Consider the following 20,792-nt stretch of genomic DNA (forward strand, 5'->3'; position numbering starts at 1 on the left):
TATGGATGGAAAGACAGTCACTCTAAGAAGGAAATAGTTTCAAATATTGTGACCCCTGGCAGCAGAGAAAAGAGTTTGGAAATCAAGTAAAACAAGGCCTTCCTAGCAGAGAGCCTACATGCAAAGGGAGCTATATGAAGACTCTAGGGAGAAAAAAGACTTCCAGACCCTACAGTATCAGGAGTTTTGAGTTGTGTCACTGTACATATGACTGTATATATCCTCACTATCACTATACTTTAGATTTGAGCCTATCTTTCCCCTGGACATTGTGTGTTTCTAGGAGAGTGTGACCCAGATTTGAGGGAGAGTGGTGTGTTTTGTAACAACTATTTTTGCTATGCCATTTGAGCAAATTGCTTTGATAAGGGCTAAGTATACCTATTGGCTGATTGCTTCTAAAAAAGCACCTAATGGAGCTTGTGAATTCAAGTTGTAAGTAACCTACAGACATGCCCATGGAACCTCAGGCAGTGGCCACCATGTGGGCCTCAGTCCTTGAGGATGACTGAGGGTTGGGGAACAGCTCCCAGAGAGAATGCTATGCATCCCAAAATAGTGAGGGGGAAGGAGGAGGAGGAACTAGAAGATCCCTAAGATTCCTTTCAACTTTAATATTTGGGGATTCAATGAATCACCTAGCCTAGTTTACTGGTTCAACTCAAATCAAAAAAAGTATAACCAGCCCTGACTGGATAATTATGTCAGGAACTAAAAAAGGTAGAGTCCCAGCCTCTGGCAGCTTCCAGTTTCACTGGGACAACAAAAATCATATCCATGAAATAGAAGAGAATCATCCTGTGGTTCAGATTTTGAATGGTAGGATTGCTTATGAGAGAGAGAAATGAGTCCAGAGAAATTAGGTGAGTCTGCTTGGAGAAGGGTAGAGTTGAGTTGGACCTTTAAGTGGGGGCGCTAGATGGTCAGGTAGGATTTGAAGGGACAGAGAAGATAGGAGAAAGTGGGAGAAGGCAAGTACAAATTCAGAGAGGGTGTTTGGGAGCTAGTGACCACACCAAGTGGGAACAAAGAGTTTGTATAAAGAGAAGAGTAAGGACTAAGAACCATAGCCCATAAGAATTAGAGATAAAAGGGAATGTTGAGACCTTCTGATCCAGCCTTCTCCTTTCACAGATGGAAAGACTGGCTGAAAAGGTCAGAGATTTATTGCTTGAAGGGAGCTCAGAGACCATCTCATCCACTCCACCCCCCTCATTTTACAGGTGAATAAAGAGAGGAAGTGAGGAGCCCAAGTCACATGAGTATTACGTGGTAGAACCAAGATTCATCTCTAATTCTCCAAAACCAGTCATCTTTAAGGGTGGTATAGAGATGGTACCATGGACTTTGTCCTATAAACAGTAGGAATGATTAATCTGCCCAGGGTAGATTTGAAGAAGAAAATGGAGACTAGTTGGGTGGAAGTAGGACAGGGTCCACCCCTGCTCACTGACTTTTTGTTCCTCCTTCCACCCCCAACACACAACCATGTACAAGCACAGAGACCCAAGCCACACAACCTTATCACTTCATCCCCCAGATACAGATCAGAGGTGGGAAAACAGTTCTAGGACAGGGTTATGTGGATAACCAGAGCTCCAATTGGAGGAATGCCAAACAGATTCCCTCGCTAGCAGCCCCACCATGAGTTGGCAAGCAGGGAAGAGGGCGGGGACAGAGTCAGGGAAAGTATCCACCCAGAAAACACTTCTGTTTTCTCTAGGCTGCAGAGTTCCAAAGCATGGAAGGCTGTGGTGAGGAGCAGGAGAAGAGTCTTGAAGCCCTGGCAGGTAAGAGACTGTCCCCCCTTTCCCACCAAGTCAGCAGGCACAAGGAGGGTAGATGAAGAGCCCTTACAGGAGGCAGAAGGGGTACAGGGAAGAATTTCAGCTTTTCAGCTTTCATCATAAAGAAATAGATACAAAGACAGAAACACACACACACACACACAGAAGCACAGATGGGCAAAAAACACACAGCAGAAAAAGACACAATGATATAAACACAGAAAGAGACAACACCAGCACACCAGAGACAGACACACAAGTACTTCGACTGAGATGACACATGGTAGACCAATACCCTGAAATATTGGGGATCAAACTCACACAATCTCTGACACACTGTCTCACTTGGTCCTATGACTTGCACTCGTTCCTGAGAGGCCAGAGAGGATCAGTGGTCAGAGAGCTAGCCTTGGAGTCAGAAAGTCAAGGGACTCAGGTCCTGTATCTGCCACATACTGGTTGGGTAAATTATTCAGTCCCTTGCTGGGGGCTCGAGGCAAGCCTCTGACCAACTTACAGAGCAGTCACTGATCTACATTGGTAGAGGGAGTTTCCTGACAAGGGAGCTCCCTACACCAATAAACTCCTTTGCCCAAACCAAAAAGAAAACATCCTTTGTGCCTACCCTGGCCTCTGGCTGTCCACCCCTCTATCTCTGGCTTTACTGAATCCATCCTCAGGAAATACCCATTGGCTTAAACAAATTACTGCATCTAATCCAAGCGGTCATGGCAGAACACTTCCTCTTTCCTTCCCAACCCCCTTTCCCCAGGGTCTTAGCCTGTTGGCAGCATCTTCTGTGAGTTACCCCCAATGCTGACTTCCCTTTCACACAGGGACCATGACAATTACAGCCCTCTGACCCCAGCCCTGGGAGAAGTGTTCCCACTGGGCCTTGAGTTAATCTGCAATCTACAGTATGGTTGTGACTGGGGAGGGAGGGATAGAAGGACCACAAAGTATATTCCTAGCTAGGATGGTAGAAAACTTACTAAGGAGGAGGAAGAGCCTTTGGGGTAGGGGCCTGTTGAAAGAACCTTGGTCAAGGGAAGTAGTCTTGTGTGGAGGCAGGTGGGAAGAATTTCTCTCCATCAGAGGCAAGCCTGAGTCTGTCCCTCCCCCTCTCACTCTAAGCCTCCCCCTAAAAAAAAAAACCCTTCTTTCTGTCCTAAAACACCTCACTTAAGATTTCTCTGATTAAAGTCTCTTTAAACCAATGGGTATTTACTGTGGATCTACTATGTTCCCCCTGAAATCAAGTTGGGTTTGGTACACAGGAGAAAAAAGAGGAGAGAGTGGGATCCTGCCCTCAGGGAGGGGATACTCGATTGGGGAGGCTTCCTACCAATTTACCCCAGCTCTGGGGTCCATAGATTTGTTCGGTTGCTGCTTATTCTGTCTTTGTTTCCATGTCTTTCCCCTCAACATCTGCATCAGATAGGACTTGGGTCTCCATCACCAAACTAGAGACTCCTTGACTTTATCACCTATCACTCATATGCTCTCTGCCACTATCTCCTCCTTCACCTTTATCTCATGTGAAGAGACTGCCTTATTCCTTATCAAGACCCACCTGTTCTAATGATCCCATCCTATGCCATCTCAGCCAACAGATTGCCCCCTTTGTCATCCCCACTCTATTACTTATTTTCAATCTCTCCCTATGTACTTACTCAGTGCCCATTTCCTATAAACATGTCCATGCCTCTCCAATCCTGAAAAGCCCTCATTTGATCCTTCCTTCCCATTGCATCCTGGGTCATCTCCAGTCATCCTGATGAATATCTGGTCACTGGATCCAGATGGCTCAGAAGGGGAAAGTGAGGCTGGTGACCTGCACAGCCCTCACTCAAAACAAAGTCAAGTGCAAGTCATGTTATCATTTCTCTGATGTCATGGTCTTCTTTGAAAACAAAAGAAGAACACAGATAGACCCTCCAATATCATGCTTTATCTCTTCTGCACTTCATAGTTAAACTTCTTGAAAGAACCATATTCAGTAAGGGTCTCCACTTTCTTACAATCCGGCTTATACCTTCATCATGCCACCAAAACTACTCTCTCCAAAGTTACTAATGATCTTAGTCACCAGATCCAATGGCCTTTTCTCAATCCTCAGTCTCCTTGACCTCTCTGACTCCACTGATCACCCTCTGGGTTTTTAGGACACTCCTCTCTCCAGGTCTTTATCCTACCATTCCTTCTCTGCCTCCTTTGCTCCCTCTTCATCCAGACCATGCCCTCTAACCATAGATGTCCCAACAAGGTTCTGGCTTGGGCCCTCTTTTCTTCTTTCTCTAGTCAACTTCACTTGGTGATCTCATCAGCTCCCATGGATTTAATTATCCTCTCTATGCTGACAATTGTCAAATCTCCCTCTCCTGCCTTAACTTCTCTGTGGACCTCTAATCTCACATTTTCAGCTATCTTTCAGACATCTTGAACTGGATGTCTTGTAGACTCAATGTGTCCAAAATCTAACTCTTACTCACTCCTCCTAAGTCCTCCCCTGACCCTCCTAACTTCTCCACTGCTGTCAGGAGCACCACCATCCTTCCTGTTTCTGAGGCTCAAAGCCAAGGGCTCATTCTAAACTTCTCTCTCTCTCTTATCTGCCATATCCAACTTATTCCAAGGCCTGGCAATTTCACCTTTAGCATCCCTTGAATAAACCCTCTTCTCTCATTTGACGCTGTCTCCACTCTGGTGTAGGCCCTCGGCTCCTCATCACCTTGATGGTTACAATAGCTGCTGGGGGTTCTGCCTTCCTCCAGTCTCCATCTACCTCCAGTTCATCTTCCATTCAGCCACTAAAGTGATTTTCCTAAAATTCAGGTCTGATTATGTCACCCCCTGCCCAATAAATGCTAGCGGCTCCCTATTGCCTTCAGGAACAAATAGAAAATCCACTTTTTAACATTCAAAATCCTTCACATCCTAGCCCCCTCCCACCTTTCCAGTTTTCTCATTACTCCCCAACAAGTACTCTTTGATCCAGTGACACCAGCCTCTGTCTCTCGGCTCCAGGCATTTTCTCTGACTTTCTTCCATGCCTGGAATGCTCTCACTCATCTCCTTCTAACCTCCTTGGCTTCCTTTAAGTCTCAACTAAAATTCCATCTTTTCAGGAAGCTTTTTCCAACCCCCCTTGATTCTAGGGCCTTCTCTTTATGAATTATTTCTTATTTATCTTGTATATAGCTTGTTCATACATATTTGTTTGTCTCCTCATAAGGTTATGAGCTCCTTGAGGGTTTTCTCTTTTTGCAGCACCAGTGCTTAGCACAGTGCCTGGAACATAGTAGGAACCTCACAAAATTTTGACTGACTGATTGAAGGCAGGGCCTGTGTCTCCTCCATCAAACCAAGGCCTACTTGAGGGCAAAGGCAACCTTCTCCATCAGATTAGGAGCCACTTGATGGTAGGGTCTGTGTCTCCACCTCAGACTCTATCCCACCCAGTCCTGTACCCAAATTGTAGTATAATAGTGATTCACATTTACATAGCCCTTTCAAGGTGGCCTGTAGGTAAGGACCACATTTTTATGCCCATTTCACAGATGAAGAAGCTACAGTTTAGAGGGGTAGAGTTGCCCCACTCTAGGGCACACATTTAGTAAGACCAGAGCTGAGACTGACCTCCATGCACCCACTTCATCCACTCTACACCTCAGTGCTTATATAGTCATGAATGACTAGAGCAAGAAGAAACTTTTCAAGGAAGTCTTTCCTGAAGGAAAATCTTTGAGTTCATTTCTGTGGCAGAGAAGGCACCCAATGGATGCCAGTGGGTGAGGGCAGAGAGTTCCCGAGATCAAGGCAGAGTTTCTCTGAAAGCCTGAAAGAGGCAATTACTTATGTCCAGTAGGGCAGGTCTAGCAGGGTACAGATAGGGAAGAGAGTCCCCAGGGACTTCCCCAGAATGAGGGTTGCCATCAGGGAGGTCCTGAGTTAGGGGCCCATGGACCTGGATCTTCCAGCTATCCTTGAAGATGTTGACGACATCAGAAAAAGCAGTTATGCATCTTCCCTCTCCGAAGAAGCCAGCACATCTGAAGATGAGGAAAAAGAGCTGGAAGAGGTACAGAGACCCCCACTAAACCAACACTGCAATCCCACCTCATTCCTCCCCAAATCAACTGGCCCAGAACCCAGGCTTATCCTGTGGAGACAGGCCTCAATATTCCTTAATACCTAAATACCTGAAAGCTGTGTCTATACCTTTAGAATGGAGAGCATGACTTTTAAGGGAAATGACCATAGTGGCTAAAAGATCATAGACTTCCAGATGGAAGAGAACTTAAAGGTGATCTAATCCAACCCCTTCATTTCATGGTTGGGGAAACTGAGATCTGGAGAGATTGACTTGTCCAAGGTCACACAACCCAGAGGCAATTCTCACATACAAAAAAAGGGCCACCAAGATGTTGTGGGGATTGTAGATCATGCCAGATGGGGGTCATCTGAAGGGACCATGAACCTCCTGAAGGCAGGGACTATGGCCCTCTCTAGGAGGCTGACCAAAGAGGCCCAGGAGCCTAGGGTGGGCTGTGCCAATACCTCCCTTTGTGCTGTTTCAGCAAGGAGCCTGGGAGCAGGGCCAGAAGCAGTTGATGGAATTAGAAGAAGGTGAGTCCATCCCTAACTATCTCCCCCTCTCCCTATCCTCTGCCCTCCCTAGAGAGAACCAGGAAGTCAGACAAAGACCACTAGCATGCAAGAGAGAAAGTGGTCAGGACTGTCCACTAGATGAGCTAAGTCACCAGAGCTAATGAGGCCTGCTGTGATCCTCCTTGCCCTTATGGTCCACCAAGCATTTCACAAATATGTGCCATTGGCAGAGAAGGTAGTTCTGGGAGTGTAGATGGCTCTAAGTGGCCCGTCCCCACTGTGAGGGGCCCAACTCCAAGGCCTATCAAAAGAGATGATGGTATTTTGGAGAGATCCATCCTCTCAGAGATCCCTCGCCACCAGAAAAGTGACAAAACCTGGCCCCTTGTCAGGGACACCATGACCAGCTGTCCCCTCTACCTTAATCTATCTTCAAGTCTGTACAGAAGCTTAGGATGTAGAACCTGGGCACAAAACCACACCTCTGTTAGAGGCCAGGGCCAAAGGCAAGGATGGATGCTGGAAGGGTAGAGGAGTTACACACCAGGCCATGATCAGAGCCCAAACTGGGGGAAGCCCAAGGTGACTGAGAGCAGAGTCCAAATCACGATCACCAACCTAAGCTAGGGAGAAGGAGACTGAGTGGTCAGTGGGCCAAGTTATGGAATTCTACCCCTCAGAGGGGAACCCAGAGAGACTGGACCCTGGAGGACCTTGTCTAGCTCAGCAAGAGGCTGGAGCACTCTTTCACTGCTCTTTCCCCAGCCTCCCAGGCCCTGCTGGCTGAGCTGTCTGTCCTGGAGGCCGAATGCCAAGTGGAGAGGTCCTGCAGGGAGCAGGCAGAGGTCTACGCTGCTCAGGTGAGTAAGGGTCCTCCTGCTGCCCCTTTCTCCACCTCCCCAGGCTCCCTGACACATGTGGTCACTTGTCTCAGAAAAGGTACATTCAAAGTCCCACCATCTTCCTTCTTCCAACCATTATTTACTTCAAGTCTTGGTGATCTCACCAGTGATGGTGAGAGTGTTGGAAAACCTGGGTTCAAATCCCACCTCAGACTCTTCTTGCCTGCATGACCCTGGGCAAGCCAACTCTCAGCCTCAGGCTCTTTATCTGTAAAATGGAGGCAATCAGAGATAACCCCTGCCTCCCAGGGTTGTTGTGATAATCAGGTGAGATCCTACCTGCCAAAAACACCATGGCATGTGACCTGTGCAGCCCCTCCCTCCATCACCACAGATCTGAGCCCCTCTATTCCTTTACAGAGGGTTTCATGAGTTTGCGTGGTTAAAAAAAATCAATTTGTAGCCAGCCCTCTGGAAGTGATCTTGCCTCACCTACTAGGCTGGTGCTCAGATGACAGACATACAGACTTTGCTTCCATTTATGAAACACAGAGACAGAGACAAATAGAGAGAACACAAACACAAGGAGAGAGGGAGGAAGGGAAGGAGATGATAGACTAAAAAAAGAGATTGAAAGAGAAAGAAAGATGATAGACTAGACCAAGAGAAGAGAGACTAAATGTATATGCGCACATATGAATTCACACATGTATGTATGTATATATAATATATAATATGTATAGTATATGTGTGCGTGTATATATGTATATTTCCTTGCACACACCTAGTTGCCTGCATGTTGGCTCCTTAGCAGAGCATGAGGCTTTAGAGGGCAATGGACTATCTTGGCCTCTCTTTGTATCCCCAGTGCTTAGCACAATTCCTGGCACACAGTGGGGCTTAATAAGTGCTTACTGGCTGATGGTCTCATTTGATCTTCACAACAACCTTGGGAAGTGGGAGCTACTCTTATCTCCACTGTGCAGATGAATAAACTGAGGCAGAGGGAAACTAAATGAGCTGCCCAGGGTCACACAGCTAGTAAGGGTCTGAGGGAAGGCCAGAGTCTCCGAAGAACAACCTCTCTCTCTATGAGACCTCATTTGTATTTTTAATCTAACATCACCACCTTGTCGGAAGACCAGGGTTCAAATCTTGCCAGGCTGCCTACTGGCTGTATGACTTTGGAGAAGTCACCTTACCTTTCTCAGATTCTGTTTTCTTATCTCTAAAATAGGGTAACAACACTCACACTATCTACCTCACGCTATTTTGTGAGAATCCAGTGAGGAAAAAATAGCTAAAATTGCCTAAAAAACTAGAAAGCTCTGAATTAGGGAGAATGGTATTCTGTGCTTGACAGACCCACCCCCATCTGGTCTGGGTAGGGGGGAGACAGCATGAATAAGGAAAGCTCTATTTCCTTACCTGGGCAGCTAGGTGGTGCAGTGGATAGAGCACCAGTGCAGCAGTCAAGAGGACCTGAGTTCAAATCTCACCTCAGACACTTGACACTCACTAGCTGCGTGACCCTGGGCAAGTCACTTAACCCCAATTGCCTCATCCTGGGTCATCTCCAGTCATCCTGATGAATATCTGGGCACTAGATTCAGATGACTCTGGAGGAGAAGTGAGGCTAGTAACCTGCACAGCCCTCCCTCACTCAAAACAAAGTCAAGCACAAGTCATGTCATTATTTCTCTGATGCCATGGTCTTCTTCAGAAACAAAGGACTAACACACAAATTTCCTTATCTCAACCACACCCCTTGACCTGTCCATTGCCTGGGTGAAATAGGATTTGGACTTAAATATCTATTTGACAGATGGGGAAACTGAGGCAGGTGGGAAAAGTGAAAGTCTTGTCCAAGCTAAGGTAGTCAAGGTTCGCTGACTAAGGCCTCTCAGCCCTGGGACTTTCTCAGAATAGAAACCAGCAGAGACCTCTGACCTTGCTGGAACCCAAAAGGCCCGAGGGGCTCCTTGAAGGAGAAGGCTCTCTTCCCTGGGACCAGGGACTCCCTGAGGGCAGACAGGGGCTGCCTACCCCACCAGACCAAGGCGCTCCCTAGGGGTAGGGGGTGCCTCTTCCCAAACAATGAGCAAGCGCCTCTCGCTACACCTTTGTACTATCCTCCACTCCAGGTGAGCCAGGAGAACAATGAGCTGAAGTGCCTGAGCGTTGCCCTCCTCCCCTGCCTTGGCCCCGAGCCTCTGCACATCCTGCCCCAGGAGCAGGGTCCCCCCTTAGCGCCCAGCATGAGTCCAGAGCACCAACACATCAGAGGTGAGAAAAGAAAACACATCATGCTCAGAGTGGAAAGCGGGGGCTAAACCCGAGAGCAGAAAGCCCTAGCCCTGCCCGGCCCCCACAGTTGTGGTTTCCTCACTCGTAAAAAGGAGGTGAGCTTAGAGAAGTTAGCCTGACCTGGACTCCCTCTTCTCCCCCTGGGGTTCGAGGAGCCTCAGACAGGACTCAGGCACCTCAGGGGAGCCCAAGCAGGTACTAGAAAGCTGTTCAGCCTCAGGCAGTGAGTACTGCCTAGCCCCCAGGTCGAGGAATGGCTACCAAGATTGCCAACTCCCCTCCAAGTCTGAGGGCTTCCCCCGAGCTGAGCTGCCTCTGTTCCTTTCAAGATCTTGGGGCTCAGGTGGCCAAACTCCTCCAAGAGAAGAAGGAACTAGCCCTCCAGGTTCAAGAGCTCAGGGGGCAGCTGAAGGAACAGGAAAAGCAGGTAGGAATGCTGGGGGCCTGCCTAGCCCCCTTTCCTTCTCTCTGGTTCCCTGCTCCCTTTCCTTCCTTCCCTCTCTCAGCCTTGGCCCCTCCTTTCCCTCTTCTGTGTCTCTGTATCCCCTTTTCCCTCTATCTCCATCCCCCTTCCTCTTTCCTTTTCCCTGTGGCCTCCTCCCAGAATGGGGGCTTTACGCAAACTGGAAGCAGCAGAATAGCAGTGGGAAAGGGGGGTTATGTAAATCTACCTTTGACCACCTTTTGGGGTAGGGGAGAGACAGAGAGACAGAGAAAGACAGAGAGAGAGAGAGAGAGAGAGAGAGAGAGAGAGAGAGAGAGAGAGAGAGAAGGAGGAGAAGGAAACTATTAAACTAGCTTACCTCTCAGCTCCCTTACAACTTGTCATCCCCCTTCTCACAAGACCCAACAGAATAGGATGTGGCTAAATATGGAGGAATGGGAATGAGGCAAAACACTCGAGGAGTGATCCTCTCTGCTTGCTTGGAATCCACACTGAGGGGGGCAGGGCAGAAAGAATATTCTAGAAGAACACTGGGGAAGGCAAAAAAAAGAGATTTACAGAAATAGGGTCCCCAGTACAAAGCCACAAAGCACACATACTGTGTAACCCTGGATACCCCTCAGTTTCTATATCCTTGACCAGATGACCTCTGGGGTCCCTCCCAGCTCTAAGTCGAAGGTCCCATGAGCTAAGGAGAACTAGAGGGCCCAGGAACACCAGGCTCAAGTGGGCATCCTCTGGGAAAAACAGAGGCACCTGTAGTGTCAGCCCACCCTGCCATCAGCCTTACCACCCGGCCCCACACAGCCCCTTCCTATCTGTCCCTATCTATCAGTATATGTGTCTGTGTATCCACAGCCCTTTGCAGCTCTGACTCTCTTTTCTTTCTGTCTGTATCCTTCTGATGGGGTCATGAGACCTGAACCCTAAAAAAAGGAAAGACTCATGTCCTGAACTTTCCCCCACATCTCTACCTACAACCCCAACACTCCTTCTAACTATCTTTTCATTGCGGCCCTCGGATCCAGCCCAGCCTTTCTTTGTCTACACCTGGACACCCCAGGCTACGCACTGCTTCTGGATCCCATTCGATGTTTCTCAGTCTTTTTCTGTATAAAAGTACCAATCTTACCCCATTAAATGGAGCAGATTCTTAGAATCTCATCCACCCAACAGGTGTTATAATAAAACGTCACTACTCTGACTGAAAGAAAGCTTGAGTGGTTGAATTCTTTCAAGACAAACCCACTCTATACCCTTGAATTTCAGGGTTCTTAACACCCCTAGACCACATCACTTCCTGCTTCTCTGTCCCTGGGTCCCTTTGGTCTATACATGTCTCTTGGCACTTCTGTCCACATCAGTTTGTTTTCCTCCCTATTCTGTATCCTCCTCTCTCTTCACACCTGTGTCTGCCTGTGTCCATTGCTCTGCATCCTTGTGACGGTCCACCTCTGAATCTGTGTGGATCTCTGTCTATGGCTGTCCACACTCATCTGGGCCTTTGGCTCCCTCCATACTAGTGTGTTTGGGTCTTCTTCATCCTTCTGTGTGTGTCTTTCTGTTCTTGTTCTTTTGCATGTCGGCCCTGGCTGGCCAGCTGGAAGTGCATAGATGGGCCTGTGTTTCTGTCTGCCCAGATCTCAGGGGTTGCTGTCCCCAACTTTGTCCCCACAGATTCAGAAGGAGAGGCTGGAGCGGAGCTCCTTGCAGACATCTGTGGGGCACTCCCAAAGAGCCCTGGCAAAACTGAAGCGGGGTAAGTGAGAAGTGGGGATGGGGGAGGCATGCACCGTCTATCCGGAGTCAGCTTCTCCCCGCTAGCCTTGGAGTGGGTCAGTTGTGGGGATCACAATGTGAGGTCCAACGTTCCTCATTTCCAGCCTCCCCTCCTTTCCCCAAACCCTGCCAGATGATGCCTTCCCTGTGCTGCCCCCCCTCACGCCTCTCCCCTCCCCATCCCTCCTAGTGTCCCACCTGGTACTGCAGGAATGTGGAGAGGCCCTACAGCAGCTTCACTTGGAACAAGACCTGCGCCAACAAGCTGAGATCTTCGCCCACCAGGTACCATCTTGGTCCTTCCCTGCGGATGTTGCGCATGACTTTGTGTCTGCCAGCCTCAGCCAGCAAGGATTCACAAAGCATCCATTTTGTGCCAAAGAGTCCTACTAGGACAAAATGGCACCTGCCTTGAAGGGCTTATGGTCTCTGGGGAAGATGATGAGTGCACACAAATGCAGAAGCCGAGCTGGGCTTGGAGAACTGGAAGGGGACTGGGCTGGACAACCCTCCAGGTACCATCACAGCCCCCTCTCCTTCCCTATTCCACCCCATTCCAGATGCTGGTGGAGAAGAAGGAGGCCCACCGACAGAGCGCCATCCTCCTGCAGAACCATGCTCCGGGCACCCAGCTGTCCACAGCCCTGCAGGAGGTGGCTGCTCTGAGTAGAGCCCTGGAGGAGGCAAAGTGCCAGCACCGGGAGCTGGTGAGGGGGCGGTGGGGCTGTGGTGAGACAGGGTTGAGGTTGGGACGGGCTTCAGGATGCCCAGGGTCCTGGCAGTGCTGCGGCCAGATCTGACAGATACAGGGTGGCCTGAGCATGAAGGTAAGGGGGACAGGAGGGAAGTCCAGAGATACAGGAGATCTGACCAAGTAGAGACAGAGCCCATGGCCAGTAACCCCAGATAGCCCATAGATTCATGGCTGAGTCATTTAACATCTGTGGGCCTCAGTTTCCTCATCTATAAAATTGAGGAGACTGGAGGAGGTCCCTTCCAGCTCTCATTCTATGAGCCTGCAATTCAAGTCCAATCCTCTCCCTCTCTTTGCTGCTGTACTATAAACACACTTGATTCTGATCTCAATGAGGCTGTGACCTCTCCAAGGGCAGAGGCCATATCATCCCTTTCCCTGACTCTCTGCAATCTAGGGAAGCACAGAACAGAGAACAAAGTAAGTCTAGCAAAGAAAAACTTACTTATTTTTGCCCTGCTAACTACCAGGAAGCATCCTGGGAAGCATCCCAGGATGAAGTGGGATGCCTCAAGACACAATTGAAGGAGGTAAAAGACAAGAATTCCCAGCTGGACGCTTTGGGTATGTTGTCCTTGTACAATCATTGTGACTTCCCTCCTGAAATCCCCTGTTCTCACTGCTGATTACACATACAAACATCCATCGCCCTGGCTTATTGGGAGCCCCTGGTCTGACAGGAGAGATAGGGATACAAAAAGGCAGAAGGGGGAAAGTAGTATTGCTAATGGTGATGGTAAATTGAAGAAGAAAGGTTTCCTGGAGCTGTGAAGACCTCCCTCTCCGAGGCTAGGCTCCCAGGACCTAAAAGGAAAGCTGGAACCCAGTGGAGATAGAACTGCATTTACAATGAGGCAGTAAGGTCGCACCATGGACAGAGTGCAGGACAAATCTGGCCTCATACACTTTACTAGCTGCGTGACCCTGGGCAAGTCACCTAACCTCTGTTGGTCTCAGTTTCCTCATCTGTTAAAAATGAGGATAATAATAAAATCTACCACCCAGGGTTGTCATGAGGATCAAACAAGATGAAATTTATAAAACCCTCAATGCAGCCCCTGGCATATAGTAGGCATTATATAAATATAGGCTATTATTATCATGAAACTTGGGAAAAATCCCTCTCTGGGCCAGTCTCCTCATCTATAAAATGAGTGCCTTGGACTAAATTATCCCTAAAGTCTTCCCCAATACTAAATTATATCTATTTTTTTATGTTACATTCAAATTTTTAACTTTTTTCTTGTTTCCATTTCCCATTTCTGTTAGATTTGTCTAAGTCTGAAAGGAGTGTACTAAAGACCTCAAAAAATTATTTACTTACTACCAGTGGATTAATTTATCCTGTTTATTACCTCAAAAATCAAAGAAACTTGTGGCTTTAAGTTAAAGAGGTCATCAGTCATGGGATCATAGATTTAGGAATGGAAGAGTTGTTATTTAACTTACTCATTTTACAGAAAAGGAAACTGATGCTTGAAAAGATCAGATGACATGTTCATGGTCACACAGAGGCAGAGTCAGGATTTAAACTTACACCCCAAATCCAGGGATATGTGCGCAGAACTGTGCTGGTGATCTGCAACATTTAATTGGGAGTGGTTGCAATTACAAGTGAAGTCCCTAGACACAGCATTCATCCTCCTGCCTTTCCCCACCTCCATCTACAGTCTGTGCCCTAGAAGAGAGGCTGAAGAGGGCTGAAACCCCAAGCCAGGAACCAGAGGTTCTACCTCCTGCGCCCCCACCCCCACCACCCCCACTGCCTCCACCCTCTGCTCCTGCCACAGAGTAAGTACCACCCCCCTTATTCAGCACTCCCTGCTTCCCTGAAATGACCTGGAAGGTGAGGAGAGTCAGGTCCTGAGACTGAAGGGAGGAAAGGAAGCCTTTGGGGGAGGTTGGGGTTGGGAGACAGGAAAGGGAATGCCACAAGTGGGCAGAAGCTAGGAGGAGATGTGTCTCCTGAGATCCCTCCTCCTCACCATCTCTAGCCCTCTTCAATTCATCCGGCTGAGGCGAGGCCTGAATCCACAACCAGGTCAGTGATGGGGATGGGAAAATGAACTTGGGGAGGCCAGTTTGGGTGGTGGGGGGCTGGGTGGGAGAGGAAAACCGGAGCTCCATAGTGGGAGACACTTTTAAAAATGAATGTTAAAAATGGTCTTTATATATAAATGGAAAAAAAAATACTAAAATTTAAAAAAAAACAGTGAGGGACAAGGAGGATGTCAGGGGAAGACAGGAAGGGGAAAGAAAGCCCAGGTAGACTAGGAGGAGAGGTCTATGACCCCCTCCCCAATATCCACTGCCCCCAGCCCTGGCAGCCCCCTCCCTGGAAGACAAGAAGGCAAAGGCAGTGCAGGAAATGATGGAGAGGATTCGTCAAGGAGTTGTGCTGAGACCGGCTGCCAGAGAAAAGGACCCCAGTCAGGTACCAATTCCTGAGAAACCCACCTCCTCCCTGCCTCCCTTGCCACCCAAAGGAGCTGGGTCCAGCTTTAGCAGGGGGGACTTCATGGAACAGGAGGCAGTAGCTCCATACAATGGAGACATGGAATTGAGCTTGCTCAGTTCAGGCACTGTGGGAGTCACAGCCTCTCTGGGCCTCAGTTTACTCTTTAGTAAAATGAAGAGGTCAGATCTTATGCCACCCAAGGGGCAGCTAGCTGGCCAGTGCAGAGGACAGAGCTCAGGCCTGGCGTCAGAAAGATCTAAGTTCAAATCCAAACTTGGACACCTACTGGCTGTGTGACCTCAGGCAAGGCACTTAACTTCTGTTTGCCTCAGTTTCCTCATTGGCAAAATGGGGACACTAACCAGCACCAACCTCACAGAATTGTTGTGAGGCTCAAATGAGATCATATTTGAAAAGTTCTTAGTCCACAGTGCCTGGCACATAGTAGGTGCTATGTTTAACTATTATACAGTTCTTAGCACAATGCCTGGCACATAGTAGGTGCTATATAAAGTTAGCTACTATACAGGTCTTAGCATAGTGCCTGGCATACAGTAAGTGCTATATAAATGTTAGCTATCATGAAGGTTTTAGCACACAGTAGTTGCTATATAAATGGCAGTTATTATAAAGTTGTTAGCACAGTGTCTGGGGCACAGTAGGTGCTATATAAATGTTAGCTATTATACAGGTCTTAGTATAGTGCTTGGCACATAGTAGATGCTATATAAATGCTCACTATTATTATTATCTAAGTTGCCTTCAAATTACAGTCCTATAAGGAAGAGACCAGTGTGAGCTGAAATGGTCAGGAAAGCATCCTGGAGGAGATGATATTTGAACTGGACCCACTGAGGCTATTATGTAATTCTAACATTAGAATGGAAGTGCTAGGAGAGCAGGAAAAGTTTCTTATTCTTCTTAGCAGGTGCTTTGTGGGTTGGGTTTTTTTAATGTTTATTCAATTCACTAACAAACTGAGCAAGCATCTACTAAGTACTCTATGTGCCTGGCACTGTGCAAGGTTCTGGGGATAGAAAACCAAGCCAAGACAGTCCGTCCCCTAAAGAAGCCTGAATTCTATTGAAGAACAAACAAGTACATTGAGAGGGAACACAGAAGGAACACCACCCAGTGGGGGAGTCCAAAAAGGCTTCAGGGAGGAGGGACCCCTTTGCTCAGCCTTGTAGGAAGATGAGGACTCTGAGAGGGGATGAGGAGGGAGAGCACTCCAGGCAGGGAGGCCAGTGTGTGCAAATGTAAGGTGATGGGAGATAACCTGTCAAGCTCAGGAAGCCGCTAGTTTGGGAGGAAAGATGGGGGAGTGGTGTGGGCTAAGATCACCCAGCTCTGAGCAATTCCAAAGGCAGGGACAAGATAAGGAGCTCTATCTGCCCTTTCAAGGCAAAGAGGCGCAGGACTACTAGGCAAAGACACAGAGACTGCATAGGGATGCTTCTGCCTGTTGGTTTCTTTAGTCCCAAGGGAGGGTGCAGCTGAGGGAGAGGGGTTTGAAACACCTCATATAAAGGGAAAAATGAATGAATTGATGGATGATAAAACACTTACTGTACCCCGAATATTGTGCTAGGCATTGGGAATACAGATACAAGAAGGCAGGCCTTGCCCTCAAAGAGCCTCCATTTTAGTAAGGAAAGACAGCATGTGTAAGGAAGGGGCAGTCATGGAAGGGGGCTTGGGGCTTAGAAGTCACAGGCACGGTGAGTGGAGCCTTGGTTGGGGTGGTTAATTGACATGACTTTTTCATGATTGGTAGGGTTGAGGAGGTGCTGAAAAGGCAGATGGAAATGAGATGGTGGAGGGTTCTGAATGCCAGGCTGAGAAATTGTGTTTCATCCTAGAGCCAAAATTGTTGGGCATGGGGGCATTCTTGAGTGCCTCAAGAAGATAATTTGGCCAACTATGAGGGCAGATTGGGGAAGGGAAAGAATGGAGACCAGGAGGAAGGAAATGGTCTAGGCAGGAATTCATGGGGGCCTGAACCAAGGAAGGAATTTCCAGAGATGTTGGGCATGAGAAATCATTAGGACCCCTTGGAAGTGAAGGCAAGGGAAAGAGATGAGGTAGAGGTGAACTCCTGAGGAACTGTGAGGATGGCATCTCACCCATAGAGATAGGGTAGTTGTGGGAAAATTTAGAGGTCCACAAAATGGAGTTGTCTAATAGAGTTTGCCATGGAGGGATGTGTGCTATGCAGATTCCTCATAGTCTGTGTCCTCCTCTTTTTACTCCCAGGATCGAAGCAAGCGTAGGAGCACTGCAATAACTGAGCTGCAGACCATGCTGGTGAGAGGCATCAAAATAGAGGGCGAGGAGGGAAGTGAGGAAGGGACTTGGCACAAGGCACTGTGAAACTGAGGTAGTGAATGAACATCCAGTACTAACCAGGGTTCTCTTGTCAAGGAGCAAAAGGGCTGCGAAATTCACCTGAACCACATTGTAAGGGACTAAACAGCAAACCAAACCTTGGGAAGGGCCTGCAGAACCCAAAGGGCATAGAAGAGTAAAGTGCTAATGGTGGGATTTCAGATACAGTGATGGGACAGTGGGAGAGCTGTTTGAAGGAATTCCTTCCCAATCATGTGGTCTCTAGGTAGGGCCAGCCCTGTTGGGTAGTTCAGACTGGGCTATGGAGGCTGTCTCCCCCAACCTCCCTTGCCTCTGATACCAACCCCATTCTAATTCAGTTGACTACCCCATGAACCTGGGAGTCTCAGGAGTGTTGGGTCTGGTTCTGGACATAAACTTTGGGGCAGAACCTTCACAAGCTGGACCAGAGGACAGTAACCAGGATGATAAGGGAACAGATGACCATAACATGAGAAGACACACTGAGGGAAATGGGAATGTTTAGCCTGAAGAATACTTGAGAGGAATAGGGGAATGTAATAGCTATCTTCGAGGATGTAAAAGAAGGATTTTATTATTTTCCTTGGCCTTTGTGGACATAACTAGAGCAATTAATGGAGAGTGCAGAGAGGCAGATTTTAGCTTTATACAAAAAAAGAAAATTGTAAAGATTAGAGCTATCCACCACAGGAGGTAGTGAGTTCACCATCATTAGAGGTCTTCAAGCTGAGGCTGTATGACCAGTATTGGGGACATGCCAGTGTGGATCCCTGTGGGGTGTAGCCGGGTTGGGCCAGATGCCCTCTGATGCCCCTTACCCTTCTGAGGTTCCCTAATTCTTTGAAGGACTCACTTATAGAATGATTAAGGATCTAGGAGATGACCTGTTGCTGCCTACACCTCCTGGTTCTGCTGCCTACCCTTGCTCCCCTCCCCTTCCCTCATGCATGGAGGTGAGGCAGGCATCTCTTAAGGGCCTCTCCATCCCCAGGCTTCAAAATGCCGGCCCCTGCACAGGGGCAGCAGGAGAAAAAGGAGCAGCCGGAAGGGCCCAGAGAGCCAGTTAGTGACCATCCTGCAGAGAAGGCGCCATCTGGTCGACTCCACTTCAGCGAGGTTCCAGGACGACACAGGGGCAATTGACAAAGGTGTTCACAGGGCTGAGACTCAAGGCACCAAGAGCCAGGGCCAAGGTGAAGACTGGAGGTCTGGGAGCAGAATTGTTCAGGGAGACAAGGCTAGGGCTAATTCAAGAGACCTTCCTGGAGGAGGTCAAATGACCCTTTTGCCTGAGTTAAAAAGCCGTCCTGTAACTGACCATTGCTTCAGCAGGAAGACAAAGGAATGCCCAGTAGAGCCAGGCAAGGAAGATCAGGCCTCTATTCCCCAAGCCCAGGTCAGTTTGAAGACCCCTGCTCTGTCAAAGGCATCTGTCCTTTGGGACCAGCCAGAACATCTATAAGAAAACCATATTTCCTCCCCTGACCTCCACACCTAATCAGAGTCTCCCGGGAGGATATGGCAGGAGGAGCAAAGACCAGGGAGTTTCTGACAACTTCCTAGGGGAGGAAGGAGGTGGTTAAGAGTAGTGAGGAAAGGACATGTACCTCCAAACTACCAGCGCTGGTCTGTAGCAGGATAGACCACAGGGTTAAGGGCACTATATTCAGGCTACAGCTGCCCCTCCCCCAGGAAGCCTCGAAGTCAAAGTTCCCCCTACCCCAAAGACACCCCAACCTAGATAACTCACTTCCCAGAAAAGATAAGGCATCAGACAGAGTTAAGTCTTTGGATTCAGGAGCAATGGGGAAGGGGATGGTTGTCTCCAAGGCCTGGGAGAGAGAATCCAGAGGGAAACCAATGATAAAACCCACCACCAACCTCCCTTCCTCATCCTGAGTTCTACCCAGGCCCTGTCATTAAAGTTGGTGCTGAAAAACTGAAATGCTAGAGTGACTCATTTTCTCCTTCCCAAAAAACAAAGACCCAGATTTCGGTCCCAATCCCATGCCCTCCTCTACATAAGGGTGAGCTCTGCCAAGAACAACGATACTGACCTATCAATTGTGAGGAAAAAAGCTTACAAACCATAAAACTCTCTTGAAATGGAAACAATGATTAAGATATTGCAAACTCTAAGGTGCTGTGTTATCGTCGGTGTCAATCCTCATTGGTAAGTGCTGACTGCTGCTATGACAGAACTCTGGGATTACAGAATATGGGTGTTAGAAGAAGAAGCCTTCTCATCCACTCTATGCATAAAAGGAAGCCCTGTCCTAATATATATAACAAGGGGTGGTCCAGTTACCAGCTTAGAGACCCCTGAAGTCAATCAATTATGCTTGGTACTGTGCGAAATGCTAGGGATATAAAGACAAAAGGGAAAGAAGCTTGGTCCCAAATCTCCTCCTGTTTGAAGATTCTAGGCTCCATAATTCAGGCTCCCATCTCCTTCTCAGTTCTAACTTTCTATCTTCTTTCCAGTTGCCCCCTCCTCTGTTGCATCCCTTCTCTGTCTATCCCAGCCCTTTTTGTACCCCTCATCATTTCTCTGTTCTGGGCTCTTTTCCTCCATATCCCTGCTCCCTTCTTCATCCTCTTTACTTTGGACATAGCCAGAGTTGAAGGGATTGGAGGCAGGCAAGGAATTTTTCTGTAGCAGCAGGAAGGAATCAAAGAGCTGACATGCTACCAGGGAAAGCAGCAAGTATATACAAACATAGGCAAGTCACAGAATTTGAAAGCTGGAAAGGATCTCAGCAGTCATGCAATCCACACCCAACCTAAGCAGGGCTACCTGACAAGTGGGCACTCAGCATCCATTGTCAATTCAATCCAGTTTTACAAGCCTTTCATAAGCACCTTCTATGCACCAGGCCCTGTGCGGGAGGCTTGAGAATACAAAGGCAAAAATGGAATAGTTCTTGCTCTCAAAAAACTTCCATTCTACTCTGTTCTATATTTTCCTTCACTTGGAGAGGTCTTGGTAGAAATAAGGTCAACATAAATTGGAACAAAGAATTCTCACAGAGTTTTTTTAACTTATAAGTGAAAGCAGCAGCGACAACTGAACAACTAAATGTTCAGCCGCCAAATTATAATGGCCAATCTTGTCCTTGACAAAAAAAGAGAGATGAGAAGGCCCTTCCCCCTCTGCTTTCCAGAGGTGGGTGAATATGGGTATAAAATACTGCATAAAAGGTCAAACTTTGGGGATATGTTCGTTTTACCCAACTCCTTTTTTTCTTCTTTTCTATAAGGGATTACTCTCTGGGAGAGGGAAGGATGTGTTGGAACACGTAGGTGATGTAAAAACAAAATATATTAATAAAAATCTAATTTTTAAAAAAATGCAGTTAAAAAAAACTGCAATGGAAAAGTCCGGAATGGAGAACTAGAGGGCCTAAATTCTGGCCCTGACTCTACCACTAACTTCTAT

General features: G+C 47.9%; 1 protein-coding gene across 1 annotated transcript; it reads left to right on the plus strand.

Annotated features, from left to right (window-relative positions):
* The first annotated feature begins 1,690 nt into the window (after window positions 1–1,690).
* Window positions 1,691–19,298, plus strand: LOC140517170 (shootin-1-like). Its single transcript, XM_072628554.1, has 15 exons — window positions 1,691–1,790; window positions 5,768–5,868; window positions 6,368–6,416; window positions 7,164–7,258; window positions 9,385–9,526; window positions 9,877–9,974; window positions 11,670–11,751; window positions 11,962–12,056; window positions 12,332–12,478; window positions 12,996–13,089; window positions 14,196–14,316; window positions 14,520–14,566; window positions 14,844–14,959; window positions 17,240–17,290; window positions 18,345–19,298. Exons 1-15 carry the CDS (start codon window positions 1,742–1,744, stop codon window positions 18,813–18,815), a joined length of 1,758 nt encoding a protein of 585 aa, XP_072484655.1. The 5' UTR covers window positions 1,691–1,741; the 3' UTR covers window positions 18,816–19,298.
* Window positions 19,299–20,792: the final 1,494 nt, after the last annotated feature.

This window comes from Notamacropus eugenii, chromosome 1 (genome assembly GCF_028372415.1).
Source record: "Notamacropus eugenii isolate mMacEug1 chromosome 1, mMacEug1.pri_v2, whole genome shotgun sequence".
NCBI classification, from domain to species: Eukaryota; Metazoa; Chordata; class Mammalia; order Diprotodontia; family Macropodidae; genus Notamacropus; species Notamacropus eugenii.